Source organism: Scomber scombrus, chromosome 3 (genome assembly GCF_963691925.1).
Source record: "Scomber scombrus chromosome 3, fScoSco1.1, whole genome shotgun sequence".
Taxonomy (NCBI): Eukaryota; Metazoa; Chordata; class Actinopteri; order Scombriformes; family Scombridae; genus Scomber; species Scomber scombrus.
In genome coordinates this window covers 25,889,197-25,900,476 of record NC_084972.1, presented here as the reverse complement: position 1 = coordinate 25,900,476, position 11,280 = coordinate 25,889,197, and the positions used below count along the sequence as shown (strand labels likewise).

The 11,280-nt window shown below is 38.0% G+C and overlaps 1 protein-coding gene across 1 annotated transcript; it reads right to left on the bottom strand.

Annotated features, from left to right (window-relative positions):
* Positions 1-1,563: 1,563 nt before the first annotated feature.
* LOC133977529 (synaptotagmin-2) lies at positions 1,564-11,044 on the bottom strand. The gene is made up of 8 exons (XM_062415714.1): positions 10,840-11,044; positions 10,574-10,734; positions 7,659-7,793; positions 5,294-5,461; positions 3,679-3,846; positions 2,605-2,722; positions 1,921-2,054; positions 1,564-1,779 (listed from the first exon to the last, which is right to left on the bottom strand). The coding sequence occupies exons 1-8, from the start codon at positions 11,042-11,044 to the stop codon at positions 1,564-1,566; spliced, it is 1,305 nt and encodes a 434-aa protein (XP_062271698.1).
* Positions 11,045-11,280: the final 236 nt, after the last annotated feature.

The following is an 11,280-nucleotide window of genomic DNA, read 5'->3' as shown; positions in this document are numbered from 1 at the left end:
TTACAATGCTGTAAATTCAGGGGTATTAATATTTCAACATTAAGCAGTGATTAAACTTCACAATTAAAATCCTTAAGCTTATTCATCTTTTATTTCACCCCTCTGCACACCACACTAACACAGTATGTCTGTGATAAAGTTGTAACACTGCCATGTTGCAGCACTTTGGCTCCAGGATGAGTGAGCATTTCCAAACAACATGAAGTACTGCAAGGCATGATACATGCTCGTTTCTGCAGCTCTATTTGGTTCAAGCAAATGGTCCTGGATTTGTATATCATAGAATATGTTTGATGTAGCTCTTGCTGTGTTTTACAAACCTGCATTTTTTTAAAACTTGAATTCACATCTTAAAAAGTGCAGCTACAGTTTACATTTCAAATCCAATTCTCTATAAAAATGTCATTTTTGACAGGAATCCTCATTTTATTTTACCACAAACTAATAATGTTTTGAAGTTTACTATGTCAGATAAACTACAACATTTGCCAAAGAAAGATATAAAATAAAACTAGTGAGATGATTCTGTTTTATGAAGCAACAGCAATATTCAAAAGAAGCATAGTCATAATTGTTTTGAACATCATTTGTGAGCCTTCGAGCAACCTTACTTCATGGATAAGTAAGGTTTTACATCCAAGTGGTCAACCCAACCCAAGACAGATTTCAGATGGCACATTCACAATGTCCCTGACTACTTTTGAATGATATTGGCTCAACACAAAGTCCCCCTCCTATAAATAAAACAAGAGATGAAGCCTGCTGTATTTCTCAAAGTGTCATATCAGGAAAGGCACCCTTGTATTCCTGTCCTACGTTAGATCTGTCCGAAGACACATATGTGTGTTGAACCTAAATGCATAGATGTGCCTTCATGGCAACACAAGACAACAAACATCAGACAGCTGCGTCATCCCTGCCATTCTGTTTACTTCTGTACCGTGTTTCTCCTTCTCAAATGTGAAATGATAAAATGAAAACATTTATATATTTCTTGAAAACATATTGCAACATGGGCCGCTGCGTTCAGTGACCTTGACCTCACTCATTATCAATTAAATCTTTTTGCATTAATAGACTTAAACAGGAAATAACCCAATACTACAGTACTTTCTATTGCAAGTTATAGCACACTTAATAGCAAGATACAATACTGGGCATGGTGTATGCAGAGCAGTGGGAAGGTACGTAAAGCATGCTCTATAAACTAAACTAAAGCTTTATTCCAGCATTGTCTTCACCAAAGACTTTCATTCAGTGTCAGCACCCTAAGAATCAGTTTCTAAGTTTTCTTTAAATCAAAGAAAGACAGAAAGTCGATCATTCATGAACCAGTCACCCGATAACTCAATGCCACTCTTGTCAGCATTCACTAACGTGTGAAATGTGATGCTTAAAAGAGTTTTTTTGACTTAACCATGAATGAGCGGATATTCTACGATGTCTCTTTTTTGCTGCACAGGTTTCATGACGAGTAGTCATGTGTTAAGTCATGGGTCTCATGCAAAGTAGGGGCAGGGGTAGGGTTTCTGAGATAGTGCATTAGCTGGTTGGTCGAGCACGTTACTTCTTTGCATTCAAGGATGCCAGCTGACCATCGATATCCTCCTCTGGCTGCAATGGATGCCACTGGGCGATGGGGCGGCGTGGATTAGACAGCATGTCAGACCAATGCTTCAGACCTAAACCACTCGCCTTGCTACCCACGAAGATCTTTCCGATGGCGTCGTTCTTACCGATCTTGTCATAATCAAACACTGTAACCGCCACCAAGATTTTCTAAGAAGGGCACAAGGGAGAATTTGTAGTTTATGAAGACCTCACATCATTAACAATATGAATGTAGATTCATTTCAAACATATTTTTAAGGGAGAAAAACAACTGAGTTCAGCTTTCGATTGATTTGACTTGTACTGTACCTGCATCTGTTCCAGGGGGATTTCAAAGCTGAAGGATTCGTTATAGTATGGATTTAGGGTGTTTTTCTTCACAGTAGTCTTCTTCTTCTTCAGACGCTTACCGCCCTGCAGCAGCTGGATCTTTACATAGGGATCTGCAAAGATCAACAATATGATCAGTAAGGAGTCCGTCAAGGCAAGTTATTCATGTTGTTTTTGGCTTTGTTGTTTTATACAAGATTTTCATACATTTTTTACTCTGAAATGTGTTTGTAATGTCATTAGATTTTTTGTGTCATGTCATATTTGTGGACTTTTCTATGTATTTGGACCTGACAGTTGTGTACTGCTTTTCTGAGGTATACCTGCATGACAAAACACAGGGTTATTATATATAAGTTGTTATTTCCTTTGTCAAAAAACGTTGCCCTCATTAAAATCTAGTGATCAAAAAAATATACTTTATCATCAAATATTTGCGTTGGACCTAGGTGTGTTTGGCCTTCCTTTCTCCACAGTTGATGTAATTGACCAATGTGTACCTTATCATTGTGTCATTACTGCAGTGATTTTAAAATCGCAGTTGTAGAAACACAAATTGAAGCCTCAAGTGTTCCCAAACAGCACAAATCTAAATTAAAAGTGTTGTAGTATAGATTCTGATCCCAACATTGTAACTTTGAGATGATGACTGCATGTCTCTACCAGATAATCCACAGGCATCCATCTTCTTCAGGTTCTTTGCCTCCAGGATACAGACGGTGAGTTTCCCGGCAGTGGGGACATAACGGAGGGAGATGCAGATGTCTCCAAGTTTCTCAGGCTGAGCAGTCAGAGAGGAGAGAAGAGACAGAAATGACAGGCACACATGCTCATAAGACACCAGCAAACTGCTCATTTTAGAATATGACTGCCTGATGCAAAATGCTCCGAGCTACTGTCTGCTGTGTGTCTCGTTTTTTTTCTCTTTTGGGCTCAAACTGAGGTCTTCTTGTCCTTGAGGCAATATTGTCAATGTGTTCAGAATTTCACAGTCCTGTTTGAATTCATAGTTCTGAGATTTTGCGCCTCAAGGCTTTCAGCATTCACAGAGACTAATCAGATGGTGATTTCTGCTCAAAATAGTTTAAAAAGTAGTGTGGCATTTTGGGAAATACGCATATTTGCTTTCTTGCCCAGAGTTAGATGAGAAGATAATTAGGACTGTCAGGATTTTTTACAGTAAATATGAAGCTACAGTCAGATGCTTGTTAGTTTAGCTCAGCATAAAGATTGGAATGGGAGGCTGGGGGCTGCTACACTAGCTCTGTCAAATAAAAAAAGGCTCACTAATTGACACATTTCATTTCATTGTTTACTCCATATAAAAACCTGTGTAAAAAGGCCAATTTGGGGTTTTATTGGACTATTTTTGGTGAATAAACATATTTTCCAAAAATGCTGAACTACTGCTTTAAAGACAAGAACACAGTTTTTATTAGCGGAAAATGTAACAATTCTATTATAATATTATAATAATAATAATAATATTATATTATATTTTTATATGACAAATCTCAGGCTCGTTTTTCTGAGGACACAGAAGACAGCCAATACAAATTTTAGACCTTTTGTCACTATATACTCACAAATATACCACTAAAATTAAAATAGAAATTAATTCAGATTATTGTATATTTGCACCGTTAAATAAAATACCTCTTTTAATAGCTGCATAACAATCATTGATCTTATTCATCTTTCAAAGCATAATTTGATCAGTTTGATTCTCAACAGCACCTCCTCTTGATCGGCGCTGTCTAGATCCTTCCACTCCTCAATCGGTCGTCCGAGGTCGATGGTGTTCATGGGAATCTTCACCTCCCCAATGACGTCATGTTTGGAAAATCGGTCGTAGTCGTAAACAGACATCACCAGAGTCTTTCCACCAAGGTCCTCGTAGGGCACCTGATCAACAAACACATTTTACATTTTTAAAAATGGGAGGATGTAAAAGTAATAGTAATAATAGTAAAAGACAGTTAAAGAAATTAGTTTGAGAAAGTTGTTAAAAAAGAGTTAACTGATTTAACATGTTCGAAAGGGGTCTTTCACCACTTGTACACTTGAACTTTCCTCATTTACTTGCCCGTGTTTTCTTAAGAAGTTCAATGACAAGTAAGTCAGACTGACTAGAGAAGCTTATTAAATTTCTCAGCTGCCACAGGAAAACGGTGAATAATGAAATATTCAAAGCTAACAAGATACACGAAAATAAATTGAAATTAATTTTAAATAAAATACAAATTATCTGAGAAAAAAGATACCTTGTATCTGAGGAAAAAAAGAGAACATAAATGTAATTGCATGTCTTTTTCTATGATTTAAAGGACTATTGTGTAGGATTTAGTGGCACCTTGTGGTGAGGTTACAGATTGCAACCAACTAAATACCCACCTCTTCTTCTTCGAGGCATGAAGGAGAACCTACAATCTCTGTGAAACTTGCATTAAAAAACAAAACAAAAACAAACAAACAAACAAACAAACAAAAAACGTGAAATCTCTAGAACCAGATGTTGGTTTGTTCAATCTGGGCAGGACTAAAGGACCATGCTGGTGCAACATGGCATGATCTGTGAAAGAGGCACCTCTCCCTATGTAAATACAAAAGGCTCATTGTAAGGTTACAAAAACACAATGCTTCTTATTTACAGGTGATTATATACTAATTAAAACATGCTTATAAATATTCTAATCGATTTCTGCCAAGTCTGTTCTACTAGATGCCACTGAATACTACACACTTTTAAACATCTGCGAAACATATTAGGCAACATGCTCAAGCCGACATTTTTAAAGCAAGATGAGGCCGAGTCTGCATGCTACCATCCTCTGTAGATACCCAGTCTAGACATGTGGAATGGAAAAAAGTTCAAAATGGAAGAAATCTCTTAAATAAACCTAGACAGTGAAAACTAAAATATGGCAATGAACATCTCTTCAGCTCTGTCTGGGAGAAAACGATCAGAGGCATTCAGTAAAATAAGACTTGTTTCTTTGCTGCAGCAAATTCGCAGACAGCAGAGCTTCCAGCATGACCCAGAGCAACTTGTGAAGTCTCTGCGGGCTTTATTAGCCAGGACAGGAAAAAGAGCAGCATGAAGGCTGCACAGGCCAGTGAGTACACACATCCTGAGAAGCCTGACAAGACACAGTCCTATTAACCTTAAGTCCTATTATTACACTTTCTCACCATCATCCATAAATGTTTGCTCTATGTCTCTCTTTCTGTTTACAGCAGCATGGGTTCATATTTAAGTAGTGCAGGCTGTAGGAGGTGCACTCCTCTTCTGCACCAAATTCTGTAACTGTAGATGTACTTTATCACAGACATAAAAGGCTGAGAGACTAACCTTGAATACAAATGTCTCATTAAAGACAGGGTTCAGTGTTTTCTTGTGGACTTTGGTGTCATACTTCTTCTTCTTTTCAGGGTGGAGCACGATTTTAACGTAAGGATCGGAGGTTCCACCTGAGTCCATGGATATGAGGTCCGCAGCTTGAAGAATACCAACTGTGAGCTGTGGGCAGAGGAGAGGGCAGGGTGTAGGTGACAGCAACATCATTTTATTTGGTGAAAATCCAATATTTATGAGATTGTTCATTTGTGTCTGGGTCACAGCTGCAGTCAGAGCTGCAGATATATGTTATATAACATCATTTGACATCTAAAGAAAATCAATCAACACAAACATCGTGCCTGACTGGAGATGTATTGAATTTGAGAGGATTTTCTTCAATTTCACATAGTTGTCACAGTGTGATAACGTCTGAAAACCAGAGGCGGTTTCTCGCAGAGGCCAAACGAAGCCTGGCCTCCCCATAAATATATTCTAATAAAGAAAACAAAAACTATTATCCTTATGTATGTATGTCTTTTATTGAATTTTGCCAATCCCTTGTTATTAAAACATCATATTTGTCTAGCTGATGTAGCAAGCGAAACAGCACCCCTTTGCTTTGTGCATTACAAAGTGTCGTTGATGTCCTCTGCTCTGTCCAGTGGTCAGTGAAATTCATCACTCAAAGGAGGCCAGTTTTGCCTGGCTTCCCTTAGAGAAAACATTTAAAAGTTTTAGCCACTCACATTGAGGCCAGGCTTGACCAAGCTCAGCACTGAATGGTTAATTCATTGTTTAAAAAAACACACCAAAAACCAACAAAGGAGCCAAGGTTGAACCTGGCTAACTGAGGGGGGAGCCAAGGGAAAAGCTGGGACTTTTTGTGATGAGAACGATGCTAGAATGGCTTATGGAAAGCGTGAAGGTAAATCAGCTTTTCTGCTGGCATTGCCTCCTGTTTGACTGGAGAGCTGCTCCTTGAACAACCCATGGAGCACAGCAAGATTTGTTGATCTGGCAAAAATCAGTATGTTGTGTGTGTAGTAGGAAATTACTTTTGTTTTGATAACATGGGTTGTTGTCTTAAAAATATATTTTCTTGTTATATCGTCATTATTTAGCAAAAGGTTATATACATCATTTTACATATATTCTGGGGAGAATGATCACTTAGTTGTTGACTTAATTATTTCACTTTGACCACACAAAAATGACATTCACTCTTATCTTAGGAGGTCCATAGTCTGTGTACTAGTGCTACTTATTGGGCTATTAGCAGTCTAAGCATTACAGCAACATACGGCAATGGCACTGTGTTAATACCCAATTAATTCTGATCAGATGTAATTGGGTGTGTCTGAAAACCTTCAGCTATGTGTTTAAACTATAGATGATATATACTTCAGACTCAGAAGCAGTGTCATGTTTTAGCCTGTGTAAATGGTGTGTGATTGTATGTGCATCTTTTAAAGCGAACAACCTTGTTTCTTGCTGATTGCAGTTATGTTGTTGGAGATGTACCCTCGTAGGGTAATGCACATAATTCCTCTTTTATCAATAACCAGTTCTTATAGCTGTGAGAAGATTATATGTGTCATCATACAGTATTTGGAGAGAGAAAATACATTGCACCTCATGTTTTGTAGTCCACAACAGCCGTGTAAATGTTATTGTTCACAACAAATTGGATACGAGCGTGAATGAGAAACATTATCCCAGTAATGGCACTCATTCATTCTGGTTTGTGAAAGCAAGTAACTCTGATATCTCCATGTGATAATGTTGAGATTAATCTCCATATAATGGTGATCATATGGCAATATCATGTCCATACAAAGCTGACTGGCTTCCAAAGTTGGAGCCAGCAGATGGTTAGCAATAAAGACTGGAAAAAGGGGGCAACATAGCTAGCTTGGCTTTGGAGGAAGGTTAAAAAAATCAGCCTACAAGCATTACTACAGGACTCTCCACTGGTTGTCTAATAGCCTCACAGATGACAAAACTCCAGGTAGTCACTGCTGCTGACCCAGAAATAGTCCAGCACATTAGTCATTGCAAAACCACAAATGTAGTTTTTACTCTTCGGTTTTTGTATATATTAAACCAAGATATAAGGAATAATAGAGATATGAGATATTGACATCATTATGGTTAGATAAATAATCTAGTGTAATTATGAATGTTATTTCTCCATGAACAAATAGATCTCTGAAAGCTTCATTGAGTATCAATCTCCCATTTATTAATGGCTAATGAGGTATTAAATGAAAGAAAAATGGATTTGCGTTTCAGAAATTTGGTACAGAGACTAATTTTGAGAGGATAGGGTCAGAATATGAACTGTATGTAAGGGTTAAAGCTTGAGAAACCCACAGACCTTTGCATTTTCAAAGTCATAATCTATGGAGTATTGCAGTTTCCCAAGTTTCTCTACTTCTTTCTCCTCTTCTTCCTTCTCCTCCTCCGTCAGTCCAGTCTCTCCCTCCTCGTCGTCATCATCATCCTGGTGTATCTGTGACGTGAAGGTAACACAAGACACCACAGCGTTAACAATCAGTGGACTGTGAATCAGAACACTGGGCTCCCCACAACAGTCAGCATGCCACAGACACTGGAGCTCCAGGAGTTTTTACGTGGGAGATACATGTTTCGGTTACTGCTTACCTGCACAGCACCTGATGATAATAACCAGGATTTTATCAAAAAATTCACATACTCACAGACAAAAATAAACCAAAACAACAAAAACTCTGCACACCTTGTCTTCTCTGTGTTTTTGGGTCATTGGGAAATTCCTTCGACATGCCAGTGCAGTACAGTGACAGCCAGTGTCAGTGGAGGCATTGCATGCTAGTTCCACTAAGAGGGGCGATAAATGCAGACTTTTTCCAAAACGAAATCAGATATTATGTTGTTGTCTTGTTTATCAAAAGGCTCATTTGTAAGGTTTTTGATTTCACCAAATTAACAAAGATGCTTACACTTTATTTTACAAGTCTTTTCATTTTATACAGATTTCCTGGAAACTTTCAGAGTAATTCGCAGGTGTTTTATGGTAAATTTTTGGGACATTTTACCAAAAGGGTGCAATTTAGATCAAAGTATAAGAAAGTTTGTTTAGTGTTCAGTGTAGTTTTGTGTCAAAATTGTTATTAGCTAATTAGATTATTTCTTCAAAACTCTACAATCAGCACATTTCCCATATTTGACCAAATCCCTTGCAAAGGGATGTCCTAACACTGCAGCTACTTTTAGGCAATTGTTGAAAATTCCTGGGTATTAGTAGGAAAAAAAGGATCTGTAATAATAAGAAATTGTTGAAACCTAATATGCTAATATATTTTTCTGAACACAAAACTACACAGTGAAAACTAAGTATTTTATCTGTTAAAGAATTATTAAGAGTCTAATTTATTAAGATTTTTTGCAAATACAACAACTATAAACTCAAATATAAGGAGTGGGTACTAACATTAATACTTTTTTTTTATTTTTTTCCTCAGTATTTATAACAAATGCAGGACCCTTTCTTTAAAATGAACTGTAAAATACCTGCAGATTAATAAGAAAATGTCCAGGTAATAAGTTAAAAAACAATTAAAGTACCTGTAAAAGAAAGCACTGCCATTATATGAACATATAAAACCCCTAAGGAACTAGCTCACAACAGCTAATGCCAATGCATAATATAAGATACGGGCAGAGACATAATATTCAGGGCAAGGAGATTTCAAATGACCTAATGCTTTACAGACTTTGCTGGATTGCAATTTGTTTTATTTCATGAAACCTTAAATTCAAAACTTTATTATTTCAAGAAAAAATCCCAAACTTTTTACCTGCATGCCTGGGCTCACCTCTAAATGTATGTGGCACCACAAAAAATGCCTCTTTTCAGCTGAACATTATTATAATAAATCATTCACGATTAAAGGGCACAGCCAGCTATTTGAATAATGTACAGTCTTATTGCTTTTGTGCTATTATTGTAATTAAATTAAAGCCTCATTGCAGAGGTGACCTTGAGTTTGAAGTGTTATTTCTCTTCTCAGGCTATCCAGTGTCTCCACATCCTAACTCCTCCTTGAGTATTACAATCAAAAAGACAGATTGGCGAATATTTTTCTATATTTCATGCAGTTTTATCATCACCATTTCCATGTCTCCCAAACAACCAACCATGCCCTTCATCACATGCATAGATTAATAGTGTTAAAATCGTCTTGCATATCATCTCTTGATCCAATACTTTCCATATTGGCGTGAGTTACAGTTACATTGTCTCACAAACAATGTGTTAGATGGTTAGACTCTCCTCTCATGGGTTTATGGAGCACATCATAGCTTTCCATTGTTACATTCTCAAGCTTTCATAACAAAAATTAAATAAAAATAGTTGGGGGAGGGGGACTAAAAAGTAAACAAAAAGCCAAGGAAGCTACAACTTTCATTCCAAGAAACCCCCCTCCGCCCCGGGGGGCCAGAGAGCATCAGCGTGAGCTATCCACCTACCGTAGAGCGGGAGTCCACCACGGTCAAGAAACATGAGGCACACACAAAGACAGACACAAAGCGGGGGGAAAAAAAGGAGGAGAGCAGAGAGAGGAAGAGATTCAACTCACGAGACACCAAACACACTACAAAAGAGAGGCAGTCAACACCACCACCACCACAATTAGGATGAGAAATGACATACTTGTTTTCAGCAGCGCAGCCTGGGACAATTATTCTCATTGTGGACACTAATAATTGATTGCTTTAATTAACTGTCACTGAAGTGCAGGGCAATCTGTGGTGATGTCAGCTGATTAGACCTCAAATGAATCACTGGTTTTTCTAACATGTATCCCCTGATTCACTGTGCCTCTGAAATATTCTCAATATTTCTGTGGCCCTTGTGCCTTCATCCATTATCTTTAATTATAAAGTGCAGCTTTTTGTGCTCGGGACTTGTCAAAAGAAATGTTCCACTTCACAGTACCCATTATTTCTTGCCACCCCATAACAAGTGTGTCATTTTTCACCGTGGGCCACAATGGAATACGCCACGTTTAAACCATCACAACAACAACATCAAATAAATGGAGGGGAAGAGAGCTCTCCTTGTGTCCTCTACAGCCTGGGCTACAAGAGCTGCAGGTAAAAGATCAAATTCGGTTAGCTAGAGACATTTTTAAATGAATAAAGTCAGCAACAAATGTCATGAATAATAATAACATATTGAATTATAAATTAAAGGTAGCATAGTTGGGGGAAAGAAAATCAGCCTGTAGAAAGCACGAGGCATCATACCTCGCCACCCTGCATGTTCTTCATGTTGAAGCCATCCTTGCCCTTCTTCCCCTTCTTGTTCTTCTTCTTCTTACAGCAGCATTTTTTGATTATACAGAAGCAGCAGGTAAGGATGAGCAAAGCGGCCACCACAGCGATAGCAATCAGAGCCCACGGAGGCACTGTCATTGTCAAAACAACAGAGGGAAAATTGAGATTGAACTTTTGTATTTCTTACAATCGATTTTATCAAATAAATAGCATTTTGGGTTACTTGAGTTACTTACATGGGATTTTATCAATTTCATTCAAGAATTTGCTCTTGATTTCCTCAAACATGTCATTCTTGCTGATTTCAGTATTGTTGGAGCTGGAGCTGGTGTCCGCCACAGTGGTCATGACAGCTGGGGTGGGAGCCATGGTCACAGTGGTGGCACCGGTGGGCTCTTCGGCTGCCACGGCCTGTGGCCTTCTGAACAAGTTGAACTTCATTGTCAAAGACTAGGCGCAGCGTCCCTAAAAAACACAGAAATCAAACAGAAAGCAAGGATAAGCTACACAAAAGTGTCATAACTTCAGTGGTGAGATTTGTTCATGAAAGAAGAAAAAAGAAATAGTGGCAATGATGCCCACATAGTTACTAAAATGTGCTTTAATTTAAACACAGTTTTGTGATACACCAGTTGGTACCATTATCCAGTTTCTCATGGTCCACAGGGAAAGGACCA

Coding starts and splice junctions, on each gene's coding strand:
- LOC133977529 (XM_062415714.1), bottom strand. CDS start 11,044: ATGAAGTTCAACTTGTTCAGAAGGCCACAGGCCGTGGCAGCCGAAGAG. Junction 10,735..10,839: donor TGAAATTGATAAAATCCCAT/GTAAGTAACTCA, acceptor TGACAATGACAG/TGCCTCCGTGGGCTCTGATT. Junction 7,794..10,573: donor AGAACATGCAGGGTGGCGAG/GTATGATGCCTC, acceptor TTCACGTCACAG/ATACACCAGGATGATGATGA.